We start from the raw sequence: 23,303 nt of genomic DNA, 5'->3' as shown, positions 1-23,303 counted from the left end.
ACCACGTAGCTGACGTAGCATCACAGAACTGGGGCCTTTCCCAGAAGGCAGTGCCGACCAGGCATCCTGGCTCTCGGCTGAGACTCCGTCCTTACAAATGGCTTTCACAATTCATAGATACCTGAGTTAGCTTTCTGTAGAATAATTGGGCCACGAATGTGCCACGTAATCAAATGTGTGGTCCGGCTCTACAGCCGGGCCTTGGTGTGACTTTTACATGTGGGTTTAAGTGGACTGTCTGACATGGGGGTATTTCCTGAAATTTTAAGGACGTAACTGTTGTCGACAAAACATTTATCTAGAAATTGATACTTTTATTAGGAAGAGATATTTTGATAGGATTGAATGTCTTAGTTCTGATTTTGAATTTATGTGAAGTATTTTTATAATGACTGGTCTTCCTTACCTGGAAAAACACACAATGTTAATTTTAGAATCATGCCTTAAGTGTCTAATATTTAAGCTTACTCTGTCTTGTTGTAGGTATTGTTTTTCGTTGTCTGCAGACAAATGTGTGAACTGTCCTGGCTCTTAGGGTGGAAAGGGTTCACTGTACAATGTATTTTCACTGCTGTCTTGGCATGGCCGCAAGTGTACGGAAGTGGGAAGCTTTTCCACGGGGCTGACTTGCAATCCTCGTGAACAGCTGATGCAGGAATGCGCTCCCTCAATAAAGATGAGCCCTTTGCTGAAGCCTTCTGTTCTGGGCCACTGCGTCCCTGGCGACCTGATGCGCAGCTCGGGGCGGGCTGCTGGGGGGGCCGCGTGGCTGCAGTGGTGGTGTCCGCACGGCCCTGCACCCTCCTCACATCCCTCTAGCAGGGGCGCTTTAGCGGCCCCCCAGGCCTCAGCTTGGAGAGGGGTCGGCTGCTCCGGGACATGGAAGGTGTCCCCTGGGTCAGCTTCCAGCCCCTCGGACAAGGGGAGAGGGCCCTTCAGTCCACAGCTCTGCACCCACAGGTGGTAAAGGGGAGGCCTTCCTCCCGGGCTTTCCAGGTGGGACACAGATGCCTTTAGTGGGGGTACTGGTGCACCAGCCGAGGACCAATCACCCTGGAGATGTCACACCCCAGGGCCACCCCTGGGAAGGGTGCAGTCAGCACACGTGCTACGCATAGGGACACCTGGTGAACCGCGAATATTCTCCAGGGCTGGACCTGCATGCCGGGATTCCAGACCCTCTCCCCAGAAATGCAAAACAGGAAGTCTCATTTTCTTCAGAGTCCGAAGCAAATTCCAGACATATCCTTTCATCCATAAGTATTTTAGTAGCGATCCATGAAAACCAAGATCTAACCTTTAAGAACAAAACCACGATTTTTTCACGCGGAAAATCCAGTCCGCCTCCGTAATTCCTGATGGTCCCATGACAGCCTTTCCTGATAAACGGCTGTTTGAATGGGTCTCAAGCAAAGCCCATAAACAGGATGGGGGGACATAGGGGGGCGATGAAAAGGCTTTGGTGGCAGCCCCACTGCATGGCAGAGGCTCTTCCCGCCCGCCATGCTCCCAAGGCTCCCAGCCACCCCCTTCCTCCATTTTCCCTCTCTCCTCCGCTCCTTCACTGCCCTCAACGCTCCTGCCCCCGGAGCTGTGTCTCGGCCGCCCCTCCAGGTCTGAGGTGATGGCCACACTGCCAGCCTCGCCCACCCGTCACCTCCCAGCACCTTAATCTGGGCCCAGCCCCACTACCAGCCCAGGCCGCCATCAGCACCAGTGACGTTCTGACACCAGTGTAATGGCCTCTTCTCAGCGTCATCCTCCTAAAGCTCTCCTTGAGGCCTTGTTCTGTCTGGATTCCGAGACACTGTCCCCTACCCTTGGGCCTCCTGCGCTGGCTTCTCTCCCTCGCCCCCTCCCTCAGGTGGAGACCTTTCCTTCCCTCTCCCTGCACGCTTCCTTATGAGATATTATCCCCATTTTACAGATGAGGCCACTGAGGCTCAGAGGTTAAATAACTTGACCAAGGCTTACCCAGCTAAAAAGCAGCAGAGCCAAGATTCAAAGCAGGCTGAATGTCTCCAGGGTCGGTGGCTTCACTGCCGCTCCCGCAGCTTGGTGCTCAGGGACCACAGTGCCAAGATGCCCATCACCCCTCATCCAGCTCCAACAACCATCTAGCCATGCCCGTTCACATTCGGGGTGTCTCGCCCGATTATCCCCCAGCCTGGATGACTGTAAAGCAAATCCCAGACAGGTCGTTTCTTCTGCAGATATTTCAATATGGGTCCTTTAAGAGTATAGACTGGGACCTCCCTGCTGGTCCAGTGGTTAAGAATCTGCCTTCCAATGCAAGGGACATGGGTTCAATCCCTGGTCGGGGAACTAAGATCCCACATGCCGCAGAGCAACTAAGCCCGCGCACCACAACTAGAGAGAAAGCCGAGTGCCACAACTACTGAGCCCTCGCACCACAACAAGAAAGAAATCCGCACGCCACGGGGAAAGATCCTGCATGCTGCAACAAAGATCCCACGTACCACAACTAAGACCCGACGCAGCCAATAAATAAATATTAAGAAAAAAAGAGTATAGGCTAAGCTTTTAAAATAAAAACACAATGCCACCATCACACTAAAATAGCCAGTCCATGTTCATAATTTCCCAATTGTCCGTTCAGGTTCTTTTCTTTTTTTAATTAAACTTGTTATTTTGAGATAACTGTAGACACATATAGGTGGAAGAAATAAAACAGACATCTTGTGTGCTTTTGGCAGTCTCCCCCAATGGTAACATCTCGAAAAACTACCGTCCAAGATCTCAGCAGGACACAACACTGACACAGTCTGGATACAGAACATTTCCATCACCACCAGGATCCTGGTGGGGCCCTTTTATACCCATACCCGATACCCTCCGATTCCGATCCCACCCACTCCGGGCAACCACTAATTTGCTCACCATCTCTCTGATTCTGTCGTTTCAGGAAAGTTACATAAATGGAATCGTGCAGTATGCAACCACTGGGACTGGATTTTTTTCTCAGTGTAATTCTCTGGAGATTCACTCGGGCCGCCGCACACCAAGAGTTTGTTCCCACTGCTGGGCAGCTTGGTGGTTGCACGTTTCATTTTTGAAAAGCAGCCGAAGTGTTTTCCAGAGCAGCTGCATCATTACACACCCCACCAGCAGCATCTAAGTCAGCCGGTCTTTCCTGAGCCTCGCCAGCATTTGGTGGTGGTGGTATTTTTCATTTTAGCCATTCTTTTTTTTTTTCAATAACCGGTTTTTAGATTGAAGTATAGTTGATTTACAATGTTGTGTTAGTTTCAGGTGTACAGAAAAGTGATTCAGTCATACATATATTCTTTTTCAGATTCTCTTCCATTATGGGTTATTACAAGACATTGAATATAGCTTCCCGTGTCGTTTTGTCATTCTGACAGGTGTGTTGCATGTGCTTTTCCCAAAGAGCTAATGAACTTGACACCTTTTCATGTGCTTATTTGCCGTTGCTCTGTCCTCTTCATTTCTTCAGCTCGTTCCCTAATTGGATTGTTTGTTTTTCTACTGTTGAGTTTTGAGAGATCTTTATGTTTTGAGAGATCTTTATGTATGTAGACACAAGTCCTTGGACACAGATAGTGGTTTATAAATATTTTTCACTCTGTGGCTTTTATTTTCATCTTCTTAACAGGGTCTTTTGCAAAGCAATAGCTTTTCATTTTAATGAAGTCCAATTTATCATTTTTTTAATTTTATGGGTTGTGGCTTTGGTGTCAAATCTAAGAACTCTTTGCCTAGCCCTAGATTCCAAAGATTTTCTCCTATGTTTTTTCTAAAAGCTGTCAGTTTTATGCTTTACATTGAAGTCTGTGGTCCATTTTGTGTTAATTTTTATAAAAGGTCTGAGACTTGAGGTTCACTTGTTGCCTGTCAACATCCAGCTGCCCCAGCACCATGTGATGAAAGGCTCGCTTTCCTCCATTGAATGGCTTTGGCACTTTGTTAAAAATCAACTGGATGGCTTCCCTGGTAGCGCAGTGGTTAAGAATCCACCTGCCAGTGCAGGGGACACGGGTTCGAGCCCTGGTCCGGGAAGATCCCACATGCCACATAGCAACTAAACCCATGCACCACAACTACTGAGCCTGCGCTCTAGAGCCCTCGAGCCACGACTACTGAAGCCCGTGCACCTAGAGCCCATGCTCCGCAACAAGAGAAGCCATCAAAATGAGAAGGCTGTGCACCGCAACGAAGAGTAGCCCCTGCTCGCTGCAACTAGAGAAAGACCGCGCGCAGCAACAAAAACCCAAAGCAGCCAAAAATAAAATAAATTAATTAAAAAAAAATCAACTGGGCATATTTATGTGGGGCTATCTCTGGGTTCTCTGTTCCACTGACCTCTGTTCTCTCCCTCACCAGCACCACAGTCCTGATTCTTGCGCTACATTAATGTCTTGAATGCTCGAGTGATTCTTCCCTCTTTATTCTCCTTTTTCAAATTTTTTCAGCTATTCTAGTTTCTTTCCCCTTCCATATAAAGTTTAGAATAATCTTGTCTATGTCTACAAAAAATCTTGCTGTGTGTTTGATAAAAATGGCATTAAACTTGTATATCAATTTGCAGAGAACTGACATCTTTATTATGTCAAATCTTTTATCAATATACACAGCATGTCTCTGTTTATTTACTCCATCTTTGATTTCTTTCATCAACATTGCATAGTTTTCAGCATACGAATCATAAAAGTTTCGTTTTATGTAAAAAGTAAAAAGATTTACTTCTGAGTATTTCATTTCCTTTGAGTGATTGTGAATAGTATTGTATTTTAATTTCAGTGTCCATATGTTCATTGCCAGTATATAGAAATAAACATTATATTTGTTGGCTTATTTGCTTGTATCCTGTGATCTTGCTGAATTCATTTAAAAGTTCTAGATTTCTGTAGTTTCCTCGGGATTTTGTGCACAATCATACCATCTGCAAATAGAGATAGTTTTATCTCTTCCTTTATGATCTATGTGTCTTATATTTCTTTTTCTTGCCATGTAGCACTGGCTAGAACTTCAAGCACTATGTTGAATAGGAATGATAAAAGCAGAAATTCTTGTTCCTGATCTTAAGGGGAAAGGATTCAATCTTTCACCACTAAGTACAATGTTAACTGTAGGGTTTTTGTAGATGCTCTTTATCAAATTGAGAAAGTTCCCCTCTATTCCTATTTTTCTGAGGGTTTTTATTATGAATGAGTGTTGAATTTTGTGGGAAAAAAATGTTGCATTAAATGATATGATCATGTGATTTTTCTTCTTTAGCCCATTAATATGATGGATTACCTTGACTCATCTTCATACAGAAACAACCTTGCATCCTTGAACTGAACCTCACTTGGCCATGGTGTGTAATTCTCTTTATATATTACTGAATTTCATTTGTTAATATTTTATTAAGCCTTCTTATATCTACGTTCCTGGGGGATGTTGGTCTGTGGTTTTCTTTTTCTTTTTTTTTTTTTTGTACTGTCTTTGTCTGGTTTGTGTCAGGGTAATACCAGCACTACACAGTGAACTGGGAACTGGTCTTGCCTCCTCTGTCTTCTGGACTAGGTCAGGCAGAACAGGGGTAATCCTCCTTTAAACACTCGGTGGAATTTCCCGGTGAAACTATCTCGGTCTGGACATTTCTTGAGAGTTTCTCTTTTACAAATTCAATATCCTTAATAGTTCCAAGGATCTTAAAATTATCTATTTCATATTTGGTGAATTGTGATAGCTTGTGTTTCTTGAGGGAGTGATCCATTGCATCTAACTTGCAACCTTTGTAAGTATAGAGTTGCGTATAGTACTCCTTATTATCCTTTTGATGTCTGCAGCGTCTGTAGTGATGTGCCCTGTTTGATTCCTGATACTGGTAATTTGTGTCTTCTCTCTCTCTTTTTTTCTCCCTTTGTCAGTCTTGCTAGAAGCTCACCAATTTTATTGATCTTTGCAAAGAACCAGCTCTTTGTTTCATCCATTTGCTCTATTCTTTTTCTGTTTTCAATTTAATTGATTTCTGCTCTTTATTATTTTCTTTCTTTTGTTTGCTTTGGGCTTATTTTTCACTACTCTTTCTAGAGTCTTGAAGTGGGAGTGTGGTTTATTGACTTGAGTCTTCTCTCCTTCACTCATGTTTGCATTCACTGCTGTAATGCCCTATCAGCAGTCCTGTAGTGTGTCTTGCAAATTTTGATACCTTGGATTTTTTTATTTTCATTCAATACAATGTATTGACCCATGGTTTATTTAGAACAATGTTGTAGTTTCCAAGTGTTCAGAGATTTTTCCGTTTTCTTTCTTTCCACTTATTATCGATTAATAATTATTGATCTCCACTTTGATTCCACTGTGATCAGAGAACACACTCTATTATTTCAACTATTTTAAGTGTGCTGAGGTTTTTTAATGGCCTGTGTATTAAGCATGCCTTTTATCCTGATGTTTTGGCATCTGTGGCCTTACTGGGGAGATGGCCCCTCCCAGGGCTGGCTAATTCCTAGAGACAGCAAACAACTCTTCTGTGACGTGCACTTTTCATACGCCCACCGACCAACCCAAAACCCACACCCACACCTCCTCTCTCAGGCTCTCACAGGGCTCTCACACACCAGGCCACTGTCCACCTACCCTAATCACCCCAGAGCCAGGCCCCAGACCAGTGGCTGAAATGTTTCACGCTAGCCAACCCTACGCCTGTCTGCCCTGCCTTGCCTCACCTTTCCGACAGAAACCGCACTGAAGGATCTGCCCGAGGGCCCTGCCTGGTCTGCTTCCTTCTCACCAGCTTTCAGAGCTGTTTACTTTTATATAATTTCCAGGGGTTTTAGTTGTATTTGGCCAGAAAAATAGGAAAAACTACATCAGCCATCTTCCCAAAAGTGAAAATTCCCTTCTTTTTAAATAGCAGTTGGCTCGGAATCACTGAAATCCACACGCTGCAATCGGTTAATGTGTCTCTCAAGCCTCTTTAAGCTGCTGGTTCCCCTCCACCTCTTTTTATTTCCTTGCAACTTTTTTTTCTTAGAATCTGGGTCATTTGTCTCCCAGAGTTTCTCACTGCCTAGACTTTGCTGATTGTGTATTCATGGTGGTGTTTCATGTTCTTTCATCCTCATGTTTGCTATAAACCAAGAGCAGGTGTGACATCAGCATTATTCCCAGTCTCTCTCACTGGCGTCTCTGTGCTCCCCATCCCCGTCCCTGAGTTTCCCACATATATCCCACCCCCACCCCCCTGACCGCCCCCCTCCCCCCGGCATCGCACGAGCTCCCTCCTCCAGCCCGTCCTCCTAGACTAGCTCAAAGTCTTCACTCCCAAGACACCCTCCCCTAGGGTCACTGTGGTGTTTGTGCTCCAAGGTCCTTGCTTCTCCGCTGGGGGGGGGGGTCCTGGACAGCTCACTCTGCCCCCCAAACGTGTCCCTTCACACAGCGAGCACCGGTGTGTGTGTGTGTGTGTGTGGAATTCACTGGGGTCCTGATCACCAGCCCTCTCTCTCCAGCTCCAGGGCAGGGCAGTGGGAAGCTCGCCCTGTGCCCTCCCGTGGGGACCTGAGGTGGCTTCCCGAGGCCCAGGGAACAGCCTCCCAGCCACCAGGACTGCTGTTGCTATGGTTTCCCCAGCACCAGGGACACCTGGGTGAATGCTGATGCTACAGCAGACATGGCTGCCCAGGGCCTTTTCAGGTCATTGTCAGAGGGAAAAGTTGGAGAAGTGACAGAATGCCTTGAAGTCATTCAGATGTCAGAGCACAGCAGGAAAAAGTCACCACGATGAGGAACTAAGTTAACTGTGAAACCACGGCCAAGAATCATTTTAAAACTAATATTGCAGAGACTCCACCTTAATCAACCTCAGGAACATGAAGGTTCTCGTTAACCTAAATCGTTTCTGGGTGTGATTTATTAGACAGACACTAAAATAATTTAGTTCTAGCTTGTTTGCTAATATAACTTTTAAATTTACGAATTCACGATTAATGTGGTATTTTATTTTTATTTATTTATTTTTTTTTTGCGGTACACGGGCCTCTCCCATTGTGGAGCACAGGCTCTGGACGCACAGGCTCAGCGGCCATGGCTCACGGGGCCAGCCGCTCCGCAGCATGTGGGATCTTCCCCAACCGGGGCACGAACCCGCGTCCCCTGCATTGGCAGGTGGACTCTCAACCACTGCACCACCAGGGAAGCCCTAATGTGGTATTTTAAATTGTAGTTAGCACTAAGCTCTAAGTAAGCAATCATTTCTTTGTATGCCGTGTTACCCTTATTCATCGCTTATTAGCTAAGAGATTGGTTTCTATCCAAAACATAGTAATAGGGCTTCCCCAGTGGCACAGTGGTTAAGAACCTGCCTGCCAATGCAGGGGAAATGGGTTCGAGCCCTGGTCCGGGAAGATCCCACATGCCGCGGAGCAACTAAATCCGTGCGCCACGACTACTGAGCCTGCACTCTAGAGCCCGCGAGCCGCAACTACTGAGCCTGCGCACCACAACTACTGAAGCCCGCACGCCTAGAGCCTGTGCTCCACAACAGGAGAAGCCGCCGCAATGAGAAGCTCGCCCACCGCAAGGAAGAGTAGCCCCCGCTCGCCGCAGCTAGAGGAAGCCTGTGCGCGGCAACGAAGACCCAATGCAGCCAAAAATAAGTTAATTAATTAATTTTAAAAAACACATATTAATAAAACCTGAGGCAGTGTCTTCTGATCTGTCTTCTGGTCATCAGTATCCAAATAATCAATGTTCAGAAAAAGGAAGGCCTAAGTTGAGAAGGGAATTGATTGTTTCTGGTTGAACTTCAGCCTTGAAAGGACCCGGGAATGGCCTAGATTCTGCCTACCAGTCGTGAGGAACGGACATCTGGGTTCAGCACTCACACCAAAGAGATCCTCCTGGCAACACGCCACGGCCTCTCCCCTTCTCACCAGATACTGGGACTTGGGATTTTATCCCATTGTGCCTCCACCCTGGACGCGGCAGTTCTAACCCAAACAGGAGGCGGACAGCCCTCGGGGAGTGAGCATTGCGGGTTGGGATCCCAAGTTTCCCCTGAGGCACGTCTGTCAAGACGGCGCTGAATCCAGCCACAAAATAGTGAGGACAAACTAACACATACCACAGACCATGGGTTCCCAAGCCCACTGGGTCAGACTGTCTGGCCCCACAGCCCAGGAATCTGCATGTTTAAGAAACTCTTGAGCTGGTTTTTATGCAGCCAGCCTGGCCCCACCTTCCCATGGAGCAGTCAGGTCTCAGTGTCGTTCAGAACACCCTCCCAGCTCCACTCCAGTCTAACCCAGCCAGCTCCAGGGGATGTCTGCATTCCAACCCCCCCCACCATGGGGAGCCTCAGGCTGGATTCCAGAAACACTCACAGACACAGCATTTCAGTCAGGAGCCTTGACAATAGCTCTGGAAATGCAGCTGGAAGTGTTACATCACGGCTGCAGGATGCTAAAAACCTGCACAGACACTAGGGCCTGCTTCTCCTCTTTGCAGCCCCCGGGGACCAAAAACAAGAGTCTGCCCTTCCAGCAGCCTGTCGTCCACGCCCCCCCCCAGCTCCCACCCTGGGGAGGGCGTCCTGCTGGTCACTCAGCAAACACCCTGCGGGTGGCCAGGCCCTCCTCTCCTCACAGACAAACCACAATTAAAGACGCTGATAAACAGTCTTCGGGACCTGCTGTCCGTCTTTATGCACTTGTCTGCGTCCTCGCCCCTTTCCTGCCAGCTCTTTTGCTTTGTTCTCGTGCCGCTATCTGCTTTCTCCTTCTTTTCAAAGGGTTCTCCTTATCTTCCCCCAGAAAGACAGAAGGTCAGGAGCCAAGCCCATCACGAGGTGACAGCCCAGTGGCATGGTTTGCTCTGTCAGGGGACTGTACCTCCTGCAGGTCCAGAGCCCAGGATGTCGTCTGAACCACCATCGATGTCGGGACCACATCTTCCCTCCGAGGGTGGAGGTGGGTCGACTTCTGGCTCCAGCTGTCCCTTCCCCCAACATTAACTCCATCCTTTCTGCAAAGCGAGTCCAAGGCGGGTGCTGGACTGGATTAAAAATGCCCTCACAGAGTTGTGTGATAAAGAAAACCTACAACATTCGGCACACTCCAGAGTATCCAGTCGTGTGTAAACGATTAACCCAGGGACCTCTGCCTTGGATGATACCCAGAGACCCCTTCGCTTATGTTTGTGTGTTTTGTGTGCCAGTCACACAGTCTACCTTAGTGGTCCAAATACGTGACTTCTGCAAGTCTGTTTTGTCCTTTGGTAAATTGTAGGCAGGCTATGCTGTCCGAAAACATAGCATCCTAATAACCTAGTGCACAACATCACACAGCCTGTAAGGGAAGACGGCTGCTGCCCACCAGTTGAGGATGAGACCCTCCAGGTTGACCCACACCGCTTCCCCCAACCGTCCACTCTACGTAGGAGCCCCCGACCACCAAAGAGAGGAGCCCAAGCTCCGCCCTCAAGGGTTTATTTCAAAGGCAGTAAAGAAACAATAGGCTATCTATCTATTGTCTCCTCTTTCCCAAAGCACAATAGTCCAACACCCACTTCTGACATTAAATACGTAACCCATTAAAATAGCCGACCTGTGACCCTGAGCACACTAGACATCAGGGCATTAAGTATGTGTCCTTTTTTAGATAATTTTATTGTTAGTATAAGACACAGTCAGATAGCGCTGTTGCTTCTCCCCCATCCCATGAACCCACATCCTCAGGCCAGAGAGGAGCCCCGGGGAAACAAGTCCGATGGAGGAAGGCATCTTCCAGGGTCATAAGCAGCTGGGAGCTGCTGGGGTTCCTGGGGCAGTGAGCTCTCAGGGGCCACGGCAGAGGAGGGGCCACGCTCAGGGTCTGGGTGTCTCTCCTGCTGTGACACCACTTCTCCTGAGGCCACAGTGATATGCTTTCGCCCTGGAAATGACGTTCCAACGTTTTGTGACAGAAGTCTACAGCAACCAGTACATTTTACACTGGGACTAGCACACGTGTGAGCATGAAAACACACACGAAACAAACATTTCCTAAAACACGACTTAACTCTTATTAAGAGCAGTGTGTTCTGATATTTCCTATTCTATTCTATTTCATTTAATTGTGAAAAAAAGGAAAGGCATTTATTTCCCAGCCTATTAACGAGGTCGCGACAAGCAACACTAAAGGACAAGAGTATCCATCTTTCTCCAGCGAGCGTCCCCGTTTCCCTGACGAGTCTTCCCAGTGCCATCTACTGGGCACTCTGGGTATTGCAAGCGCCTTTTTCCCAACACAAAGACTTTTCAAGGATGAGGTGAAACCAGAGAATTCTATACACCCATAGAGTATGTGCTTCTTCCCCCAACGTAGAAAGGGCTCTGAAACAGTTTAAGGAGAAGTTTAGATGAATGGCTAACACACAAACCAAGCTCTGAATTCTAAGATCAAAGACACCATGTCCAATTCCCAAAGAGAATTTCCAAGCCAGAGAACAGCCACCTGACTGGGCTTGTCGGTGCAAAACTGACCCTGGAATCGGTGGTTTCCAGACAGCAACAGACCTGGGACCGTCCACACTAGCATTTCACAAAAAGCCGCTGTGGTCTAGCAGACAGAATCCAACAAGGGAATCATTACTCTGCAGCCCTTTGTCAAACCTATGCCTATAATTTTTTTTTTTTTTACTAAAGCAACCCATAATATGAGTGTTTACTAGACCATAACTTATTCCAAAAGCTCTTCAAGATGATATATGACACAATATTGTTCTAACACACTAAAATGTAGAAATCTCTTTTGTTCCTTTATGAGTTGTGCAGAATTTCCTTTTTGACAACTCACCAAAGCTTACAGAATTTAATTTTTATATTCAGTAGAAGTCAATTTTCCCTACCAGTTTGCCTGGGGAGTTATAGCTTTGAATTCATTTCTGACCAACACGTGCTTTTGATAGAAATACATTTGGAAGCATCTTTGTAATCTCTCCACAGTCTGCTTAAATAATCATACAAGAGCTATACGGATGTATTTGCCAGTAAGAGCATATGCTCATCCAGCAAAGCCAAGGAAATCGCCTTATTTTACCACGGCCTTGCAGCTAACGCATCTAACAACTCAAATTTCCCCCAAATATTTTATGTACGAATATAAGAATAGAGTGAGGAAAATGGAAAGGCTTATAACAGTTTCAAATTCAAAAGTTGGAATTTTTATGACTTTAATTTGAAACTGAAGAGAAGAATAATTTGAAACTGAAGAGAAGAACAATTAAATTAGTGAAATCTGTAAGTTTCACATACTTGGAATGGAACAACTGATCTTTTTCCCTAAATTATTTGACATTAACAATTATCAGGATACGTAAGTGAGGGTGTGGGTCAAAGGTACAGAGAGAAATCTTGTGAAATGCTGTTCTCCTGTAATAATTATACACAAAAACGTGAAAGGCCATTCCTGCTTTAAAGTGATATTATCATATATAAGTCATTATTAAGAAATAAATTACGCAGAGACTTCCAGGGGTTCTGAATATCTGCTCATTTGAGGAGGGCTGGATTTTCCCTTTTTTGCCAATTATTAATATGATTAATATTTCAACAGCAAAGTCAAGGAAGTGGCTGCAGACCAATCGCTCATGGCTCAGAGACATCCAATGATCCCCGAACTGCCAGGTGTCAGGACGGGGACTCCTCTCTTCATAAGTCCCTTCTTGCCTTAAGACATTTCTGCTATCACCTCTGCTATCACGTATGATTTGTGAGTCAGAAATTTAACTGAGACATTCTTTATGTACATTCAGACCATCCTTCCCAGGGGGAACTCAAAGGGCTGCCCCATCAGGCAGCTGGCAGGCAATCATTCATTAAAATATATTAAGAAATAGGATTTGTGTCACACTGATTTCTTGCACAATAGCAGCTTTTTTTTGGCTTAGAAATATCAAATAACTTTACACATTAGCACTTCCCCTTATAGCCTGACAACTGCATCACTTTAATTTTTGATTTTTCACTAACCATTTTTTAAAATAAATTTATTTATTTATTTATTGCTGCATTGGCTCTTCATTGCTGCACGCGGGCTTTCTCTAGTTGCAGAGAGCGGGGGCTACTCTTTGTTGGGGTGCGCGGGCTTCTCATTGTGGTGGCTTCTCTCATTTCGGAGCACAGGTTCTAGGCGTGTGGGCTTCAGTAGTTGTGGCATGTGGGCTTCAGTAGTTGTGGCTCGCGGGCTCTAGAGCGCAGGCTCAGTAGTTGTGGCACACGGGCTTAGTTGCTCCATGGCATGTGGGATCTTCCCGGACCAGGGCTCGAACCTGTGTCCCCTGCATTGGCAGGTGGATTCTTAATCACTGCAACACCAGCGATGTCCCTGCACCACTTTAAATACCTGCATAAAAGTTCAGCTCAATTTTGAATGCCTGGGACTTGTCTGCTTGCTACTAAGCACATATGTAAAAACCTTGGTCACACACGTCTCTGACACTGTGAGGTGACAGGTGCAGCTGCCACAGATACCCACCAGTTTAGTCATCAATATTTATTCAATGATACCCTGACCTTCCCTGAAAAGGGCCAGTCCTCTGCATCAGCTTCACTCAAGACCTACCCAGGAGACACCAGAGTGCTTCCATAAAACCGAGTCCAAAACTATGCTCTATCTTGCTTGGTGCCTAATTAATGAGGCCAGAGAGCTGTGCCCATCAGGCTGGGGAGGCTGAAGCGGAGGGCAGGACAGGTCAGCCTTCTCTGGGGACTGTTATGTTAAAAGACGAAGACCTGAAAATGAAGGCTTATTTTCTTTCTTTTTTTAAAATTAATTTATTTATTTGTTTTGGGGGGCGTTGGGTCTTCATTGCTGTGCGCAGGCTTTCTCTACTTATGGCAAGCGAGGGCTACTCTTCGTTGCAGAGCATGGGCTCTAGGCATGTGGGCTTCAGTACTTGTGGCACGCAGGCTCAGTAGTTGTGGCACACAGGCTTTGTTGCTCTGTGGCATGTGGGATCTTCCTGGACCAGGGATCAAACCCGTGTCCCCAGCACTGGCAGGTGTGTTCTTAACCACTGAGCCACTAGGGAAGTCCCTGAGGCTTATTTTCAATGTTTACATATAACAAAGTAATGCTTTTAACCAAAAATAATGCAGCAATATGATTGTGCTATTCACAAAATGATTACAGGATTTTTAAAACATTAATCTGTGGTGTGATCTGCTAAGTGCATATACGTCTAAGCTCGTGTGGCGATAACTTCAAATGTCCAGAGGTGAGGCCCTTTTTCCATCTTGCCCTCCCTCCCCTCCTCTGCTCTGGAGGACACAGAAATACCTCCACGAGATTTCCCGCCCTATCGGAATCGGAGTCTGGTTGGGAAGAAAACACCAGTGCACAGAAAACAACAGAAGTCACACCAAACAGAAGAAAATCAAGTGCTGCGTTGTAGTTAAGACTTAAGAGCTGTAGGAGTTCTAACTATAAATCCTAAAATACAGAGTGGCTAGGATATTCAATGAACCAGCAATACACTGTCATTATGCAAATCAGGAGAATAAGTCAGGGAACACAGGAAAAGGAAATTGAACAGCAACCTGCAATCATGATATAGACACGAAAAGGCAAGGGGAAATTCTTCAGTGGGGGAAAGCGAGTCAACTTTCAACGTCCAAACCACCTTTACCAGCTGGCTTCCTGCAAAGGTTCCAGACACTTCCTTCACTCCAACCCCAGAGCCCCACAGAGCGATGCCCTGACAACCTGAAGGGCATTCCCGGCCCCCCAGCTCCCAGGAGGCTCAGGCCAGGAAGGTTCCTCCAGGCCACCCACCTTTGCCTTGTAATTTCCAACCAGCCGATTCAGCACATCTCTCAGATACGCCTTGTAGGGCTTTGTCTGTTCATGAACAGACACTCCTTTCCGGACTAAGACCTGGGGCTGGAAGATGGGGTAGTGACAGGGGGACAAACTCAGGTTCGCCCAGCAATAATGGCCTAAACTGGCCCGTGGTGACGGGGTGCAACTTTTAAAAGGAAAAGTCAATACCTTTACGCTAATGCTCACAATCACAGGAAACCCATTTCTAAGGCCACATCTGCCCTGTCAGGGTGAATCATCTCTGCTCAACTTAAAACCGACCTAAGTGAAGCCAAGCGTGGGAGCGAGCACGCCTGCACCTCAGGGCTGGCCTCTTTGCAGGAATCCTGGGGTGAGATTCCTGCCCCCCATGCGGGACACGGTTCCCCAGACGCGGCCCACTCTTGCGATTTTAATTCTCCATCCACTTGCTTTGTGAATGTCAAAATACCCAGCCACATGTGAACAATGAAACCTTGTAATCCGAGATCAAGCTTCCGGGAGAGGAACCGAGCTTCCCAGGGAGCCTCTCCAGAAATCGCACCAGCGCGCCCCTTGGAGACGTGTGTGCAGGGGAAGGAGTCGGTAGACTTCATTCAGGGGGGGCTCCCCACCCCGAACTGAGTAACCTTGCGATTTCTCAGCCGTGGGAGGAGGAGGCCGTGGGCAGGCCCCGGGGGCGCCCTCTGATGGGGCGCAGGGCTGGGCCCGCGTGCAGGGTCCCTGGCGCCGGCCTTGGGTCCTCACCACGTCCAACCCCAGCCCTTGGCACGTAGTTGAAAGTGATCGACTGAAACAGGAACTCAAGGAGACATTCGTTAGGTTTGCCTGCGAGGTTTGGGGGAGAAAGAAGCAGGCCCTTGGCCAAGCCCGGCGGTGCCCGCTCCTCGCCCACCGTGAACCCACATTCCCAAGAGGGAAGCGGCCCAGGGGGGAGCCTCGCGGGGAACCTGACCTCCGGCCTGAACTTACTCTTCAAATAAAAAAAAAAATAAAATTAAAATTAAACCGGAGCTTTGACTACGACAGTACTCTTGAACCGGTCCAAGTAGAAATAACAATAACAGCAACGGCAACGATCCTTTAACCTCACCCTCTCCCCAAAAACGCAGGGAGCCGAGGCTCAGCGTCGCCCCGCTCGGAGCCGGGCGGCCAGGGGGCTGGGGGCGCGGGGATCCGGGGCGCTCGGGGGACTCGGGGACACGGGGAAGCGCTGAGGACCCGGGGCTGGTGCGCCCCGCCCGCGGCGCTGGGGGCGGCCGGACGCCGAGGAGCCGCCCCCTCCCGGACTTTCTCAACAGCTCTGGGGAAGAGGCGGGGTGCCGGGCGCGGTTAAAAGGCGCCGACGAGCGCACAGGTGTCCAAGGCCCGAGTGCCCGGCGCGCCGCCCTCTTCCGACTCCGAGCAGGTAGCGGCCTCCGCCGCCCCCCGCGCCCCCTCGCCGCCGCCGCCGCCGCTCCGGCCCCGCCGCGCGCTCCGCGAGACCCCGGGGAGTCCGCCCCGCCCGTGCGCCCCGCTCCAGTCGGTAAGGCCGGCGCCCACTCTCGGCTCCTCGGGACGGCTGGGGGCTGCGGACCCGGCGGGCAGAGACCCCAGGAGGCCTGGGGCTGTGGGACCCTGGGGGAGGGAGCCGGGTCCCCCGGGCTGGATCCGGCGCGCACCGAGGCCCCGCGCCGCCGGGCCCCGGGCAGTGGCGACAGCGGCGCTGGGGCGCAGGGAGGGTGGCGATCGCCAGCCCCCGGCCGGGAGCTCCTCGGGCCGAGTCTGGGGTTGGACCCGGCCGACCCCGCGGTGCGCAGCGCGCGGACTGGCCCGGAGTCGGGGCCGCGCGGGGAAGGAGGGCCGGACAGGTGCACGGCCGCCGATCCGCCTGGCAGTCGGCCTGGTTCCTCCGGGGAAAGCCTGGCACAGACGCCGGCGCGCTTCGCCTGCCGCCACCAGGAGCCTCTCCACCAGGAGCCTCTCCACCAGCAGCCTCGACCTGGCCGAAGGGTTCGCTCGGAGAGGAAAGTCCATCCCGTGGGTTAAGCGGAAGCGTAACGTGGAGGAAACTGACTTTTACCTCTTGGCGCCGCTTTGCCGCCCCGCACAGCCGGATCGAGTCCGCGCTGTGGTTGCCTGTTTTTCTCCTGCAAATTCGAGAGCTACGTTTCCAGGGGGCGGGGCGGTCGGGGGGCAGGCGGGGTGGGGAGCGGCTTTCGGGGCGCTGGTCCCAAACCGGGGAGCCGCGCTTTAGGGCCGGCTGAGGCGGCCCTGGACGTCCCCTACCGGACAGGGAAGAAGCCTAACCCGTCTTCCAGCTTCCTGAGAGCTGGCCCCTGTGGCCGTCCCCCGGGACTCTCTCGAGATGTGTGGCGACAGCCGTGTCCCCATTTGCCCTTTGAGTCGGGGTCGGAAGTAGTGTGCAGCCAAGTCACAATTACAGACGCGGGGGGACGGGAATGGGGGGGCCTGTGGGCCAAAGGGCCACCATCAGCAGAAGTAAGGACTGCGAAGCTAAGGGGTAAGGGATCCCTTTTGCCCCTTCTGGAAGCTAGTGCTTCACCCAGCAGCCTACCGACAGGACAAAACAGCTCCTCCGCCCCCCCACCCCCGACCCCACCCCCGCAGGTGTGGGCCGGCCGGGAAGGACAGCTTCATCCCGCTGGGCCGGCCCGCCTCTCCCTGTTACCCCAGCCCATCTGGATCCAACTTTAATTTCCTCCTCTTCCTAAAGGATCTTTAGAACAGGTAGCTGCAGCCCAACCAGGAGCTTTCAACAACAACAGTATAGGGTTTACTTGGAACTGTCTTCTCAGCCGCTGCTGACTGGACTGGTTTGAGGGGTGTGGGTCGTGCACTTGGCACTGGCCTCACCCCAGATTTTTAGCCAGATGTACTGATACACGCCAGACGGTCTGTTTCTGTGAGTGTCCTGTTTCCACTTAGTAAGTGCCAGCAAAGAACTGGAGGGTCTGATTTCACAAGAGCTTTGAGTACGCTGCTAGGGCAGGACGGACCAGGTGCAGAACCTAAGGCCTCCAGGACCGTCTGTATTTAAGGGTCAGGGGTGAGCCCAGAGCAGCCCTTTTCCCAGCGATGTTTCTCTCTTTCGAGCTGAGCTGGCTGAGCGTTTCACGAGGATGTCTCAACGCTCGTAGCTCTCCTGCCCTGACCCTTCTCGGGTCTCTGCTGTGTCCGCTGAACGAGGTGGCCTTGGATGGTTTCAACCAGACCTCGGTGCCCCCAGCAGCGCCCCAGAGGCAACAGTGCGATCAGACTCTCCCCAACCTGCCCAGGAAGCCCATTGGGAAACAGGACCCGACTTGCTCAGAATAAGGACAGCACTAAGCTTTTAAGTAAGAGAAGCTGGAGGACTGAGAACCAGTTTTGAAGGGGTGGACACATGACTCATCAGATTGTGGAGGGTGGGGTCTTGTTTAAAAGAGGCTTGATTGAGACAGACAGGTGTGACTCTAAGTACGTGAAGACTGTTCATACCCTGGGGTGAAGAGGCCACCGTCTGGTGGAAGGTGAGCGCACAGGCTTCCCAGGTCCCCTCAATAGGCAGCACGTCACCCAGCAGCATCGGTACTGACCTTCAGTACCCCGAGGGTGCCTGGTAGGGCCAGTCCCTGGAGAATCGCCGAACTAAACTTTGTCATTTTTTTTTTACAATGCATCCCTTTAGAAACACTTCTAAACACCATAGCCCGTGATCAAAATGCACCGTCGCAACACTTTTCAAACCTGAGTACTAACCGATCGGTCAGTCCCAACAGGACAGCGAGGACCCCAATCTATACACAGAACGGTCACAAAAAACCACGCACACAGGGGCTTTTCTCCATGGAAGGACCATTTCTAACCTGCCCCTTTTCATATAGAGAAAGGAAGTGAAGCCCTTTGGGAAACATTAAACCCACGGTGGATTTTACCGTGGGGGACACTCATTTCACTGCTGCATCCCACGTCCATGAAAATGAATTGAAATAAGTGAAGGAAAGAGGTGCTGCCGGGAGACTTGGCCTCTCGGCCTTGAAGGCGAGGTGGTCCCCGTCCGGCACAAGGCCAGGGTACCGTCCAGAGCAGGCACTTGGGAGCACTGAATGCCGTTGGAGGGTTGGGGGGACCCGCGCAGGGGTTCGGTCAGCGCCTCCAGCAGGGCCCTGCGTCGGCACGCATGTTTGCCGGGGTGCCCCACCCCACGTGTTGACTGTGTGCTACGGACTGGGTGCACTACTCAGCTGAATGTACCCCTCTTTACTAGAGAACGCGTTCCAGGTGTTCTGAGCACTACACGGCTAACCCTACGGGCAGAAGAGCTTGGTTTGTTTTCCTCTTGTTGGGTGAGGTAGTGTGAGAACTGGCATTTGTTCGGGAAGGGATCTCTGGGTGCTCACTTGCCCGGACCCAGCAAGCCCCCCACGAGCCGGTCCTGCCTGGTCCCCTCCATGTTGTGTCACTTTGTCTTTTCCAGCGCAAACTGCCCGCACGAGAAGATGGACTGGGGCACGTTGCAGACGATCTTGGGCGGAGTCAACAAGCACTCCACCAGCATCGGGAAGATCTGGCTCACGGTCATCTTCATCTTCCGCGTCATGATCCTCGTGGTGGCCGCCAAGGAGGTGTGGGGGGATGAGCAGGCCGACTTCGTGTGCAACACGCTGCAGCCCGGGTGCAAGAACGTGTGCTACGACCACTACTTCCCCGTGTCCCACATCCGGCTCTGGGCACTGCAGCTCATCTTCGTGTCCACGCCGGCCCTGCTGGTGGCCATGCACGTGGCCCACTACAGACACGAGAAGAAAAGGAAATTCATGAAGGGAGAGATAAAGAGTGAGTTTAAGGACATCGAAGAGATCAAAAGCCAGAAGGTCCGAATCGAAGGGTCGCTGTGGTGGACCTACACCGGCAGCATCTTCTTCCGGGTCATCTTCGAGGCCGCCTTCATGTACGTCTTCTACGTCATGTACGACGGCTTCGCCATGCAGCGCCTGGTGAAATGCAACGCGTGGCCTTGCCCTAACACGGTGGACTGCTTCGTGTCCAGGCCAACGGAGAAGACCGTCTTCACGGTTTTCATGATCGCCGTGTCTGGAATTTGCATCCTGCTCAATGTCACTGAATTGTGTTACTTGATGATTAGATATTGTTCCGGAAAGTCCAAAAAGCCAGTGTAACACAGTAGCCAGCTTTAGATAAAAGAGAGCGTGAGAGGATGAGGCAGTCAGTCCTCAGCTGTGGGGCACAGTCACCCACGTCTCCCAGGTCCAGCGTCTCGTCTTCAAGGCCACCTTTGACCCCCTGTAGATCTCACGTGCGACCCCAGATGCCCCCAGAGGCTGCACTTCTGTGAGTGACCGAGCCTCTGCTGCTCTCCTCTGAAATCGGTCCGGTGAGGCCCGAGCCAGTGGGGGTGACAGTGCCTACAGTACTTCCCTAGTTCAGACAAAGGATACGGCGTTTGTCTTCCTTTCTTTGAGGAAAGGAGAGAAACGCCAGGGCCTGAAGACGACGCTGAGAAGGTCTGGTTGATCCCCTTAGGGCTACCTTTGCCATTTCCCTTGAATTAAAAGTAAACATGAGAATACTGGGTTTTTTACTTGCCTTGACGTTTTAGTCTTTAACAATGGACGAGGTTACCTAATGCTTCAAACTCTGTTATACTTTTTTAAGTGAAAATTTTAAATAAGATATGTTCTTGTGATCTACAGGAACCATTTACTATACGTTCCTCTAATTTCGAAGGCTCAGATTATGATATGTAAACGGTGTATAATTAGATACTCTCAGTGAATTTAAATATGGCCTTTCAGGTATGAATGGTTTGCAGTGCCACCAAGAGGCTGTCCGTTGTATGAACTGTGGTGTGTGCTACATGGAAGCATTTCAGCTTCTCTCAAGTGAAACAAACTAGAAGTCCTTAGTGATGGCTTTTAATAGCAAACGGCCTCATTTCAAAAGCTTAGATGTGATTTTGTATGAGAAATACAGATTGGATGTACCACCAGCTACTACCAATGGTGGGTTGCCTCAAGACACCCTCAGCTCCCCTACGACGTTGCCTTTTCTACTCCCATGGTCCACGGGAAGAATACTGACTTAAAGTGATTGCTTGGGAGTATTTTATTGCCACAGTACAATTTAATGGTGCAGAACAAAATGGAAAAATTGGGGGGGGGGTAGTTACTGTTTCTAAAGAACAGAGGGAAAGACTAGACCCTAAATTCTGACAATTAGAAATGAGTTTCATCTACTTCAAAGGTTTGTTTGCTTCCCTTTTCAGCATCCAGGTTTTTTAAGTGAAAACAGAATTAATAGACACTTTTTAAAAATACAAACTAGGGTTTAGATAACTATTTAGCAGTTCTATAAGACAAATCGAATCCTAATATTATCATGATGCTTGACATGGTTTCCAAAAAATGGTACTCAACATACTTCGATGAGAGTAAAGGTTTTCCTGTTGCCAAGAATAGCATTATAAAAACATTTTGTAATAATAAATAATGGCTTTAATTACATACTTGTAACTAAAATAATTTTGTCATATCTCAAGTCATTGAAATATTAAAATATAATTAATTCAATAATAGTTATTTAAAATCTATTATAGTTTTTAATCGAATAGCAGCTTTTAATTTCACCTATAGCCAGTTTTGTAAAAGTATGTTAATATTTTATATTTCAAACACTAAATGGGTAAGTTACCACGATGTCTGTCCGCGATTCTGGGATTCTTCCACGCCAGTTACAGAAAAACCTGTCACCAGGAAGACTGACAGGGAAGGGAGAAAGAAGGATGATTCCTACCCCACCCCACGCTCACCGCTAAAGGGTTTCTGAGGAACACGCACAGTGTGGGGTATGGGTTGCCTTTGCTGCTTGGAGGATGCTGGGTTAGGGTCACATGACCAGTCTGGCTCCTAGAAGAATTATTTAAACACTTTAAAATGTTATTCACGGTCAAGGTTGGCTGAGGCATGAGAAAAATTCTGTCAGGTGTCTTTTCTATGGGGTTTTCTACAGAATTTCATCCAAATGCACGTTTCTATATAACCACAACTGGTCTTATAAACTGTTTTCTGTTCTGGGAGCCCTTTCCCATCCCTGTGTGTGGCCTGATGGCCCCGGCACCCTCCCGGGACAGCCAGCAACAGGCCCGTGGTCTGAGCCTTCCTCCAGGGACCTGAAAGCATTTTACACATCAGTAATTATGAGTGTTTTTATGAGGAGCCATACGCTTTTTAGATGAATTTTTTTTTTTTTTTTTTGGCTGCGCCGTGCAGCTTGTGGAATCTTAGTTCCCCAACTAGGGATCGAACCCGTGCCCTCGGCAGTGAGAGCACGGAGTCCTAACCACTGGACCGCCAGGGAAGTCCTTAGATGGATTTAAAAGGACAAAAAGCAGTCAACTTTCCTCCAGGTGATAGAGAAAGGATAAGAAATGGTCCCCGGCCACCTTCCAGGGTGCCCTAAACACAGCCTGTCATGGGAGCACGTGACTTTTTATTTTATTTTATTTTTTTGCGGTACACGGGCCTCTCACTGTTGTGGCCTCTCCCATTGCGGAGCACAGGCTCCGGACGCGCAGGCTCAGCAGCCATGGTTCACGGGCCCAGCCGCTCCGCGGCATGTGGGATCTTCCCGGACAGGGGCACGAACCCGCGTCCCCTGCATCGGCAGGCGGACTCTCAACCACTGCGCCACCAGGGAAGCCCTGCACGTGACTTTTTAAATAGATGTGCTCACTTACAAGCTATGAAGATTATTACTCTCAGGTATTAAAAGACTGGATTGAAATAATTACAGATGACTACTGACCACTTTTAAGAACTTACAGACACGCTTGGCCACATGCTTGAAAATTAGAGCTTGAACTCTGGAAATGATCGTCCTGAGTCTGTATCTCAAACCATCCACTTACAATTTGTAGTAGGTAAAAAAAAAAGCTCTGTTTTGTTTTGTTTTGCTTTGGGTCGTGCTGTGTGCCTTGCGGGATCTTAGTTCCCTGACCAGGGATAGAACCCAGATGCCTGCAGTGGAAGCGCTGAGTCCTAACCACTGGACTGCCAGGGAATTCCCTGTTTTATTTTTAACGATTCCACCAAAGTTCTCTGTGTCAGGTTGGCCACAACAAGCCTGTGGCCTCACAGGCCAGCCTGGGGAGGGCCTCAGCGCTGGCCAGGTGCCAGCATGACCTCCGGGACCTTAAGAGGCAGTGGCAACAGCCCAGCTGCTAATTCCTTTCTTGTCCGAGGATTATTAGGACACTAGCAGTCCTGGTCTCAACTCTTCCGTACGTGTGAGGCTCTTGGCAGGTGGATCCGGGTTGAATCAGGAGGACAGAGGTGGGGTTCTCGGGGTGGCCGAGGCTGAGCTGCCCCTCACGGGGTCACTGACCTCGGGGGTGGGCCGGGGCGTAGGCAGCGCGCCGAGGGGTCACCGTGGGTGCACAGGGGCTCACTTGCTTCTCCAGACCTGTTTCCTCATCTTAAAGGGCCTGCC

The 23,303-nt window shown here is 49.4% G+C and overlaps 1 protein-coding gene across 1 annotated transcript; it reads left to right on the top strand.

Moving 5' to 3' along the window:
• Positions 1–16,258: 16,258 nt before the first annotated feature.
• GJB2 (gap junction protein beta 2) lies at positions 16,259–21,442 on the top strand. Its single transcript, XM_082602183.1, has 2 exons — positions 16,259–16,338; positions 19,273–21,442. The coding sequence occupies exon 2, from the start codon at positions 19,295–19,297 to the stop codon at positions 19,973–19,975; it is 681 nt and encodes a 226-aa protein (XP_082458309.1). The 5' UTR covers positions 16,259–16,338; positions 19,273–19,294; the 3' UTR covers positions 19,976–21,442.
• Positions 21,443–23,303: the final 1,861 nt, after the last annotated feature.

This window comes from Mesoplodon mirus (assembly GCF_964341445.2).
Source record: "Mesoplodon mirus genome assembly, chromosome: 17".
Taxonomy (NCBI): domain Eukaryota; kingdom Metazoa; phylum Chordata; class Mammalia; order Artiodactyla; family Ziphiidae; genus Mesoplodon; species Mesoplodon mirus.
This window is presented reverse-complemented; position numbering and strand designations above follow the sequence as displayed.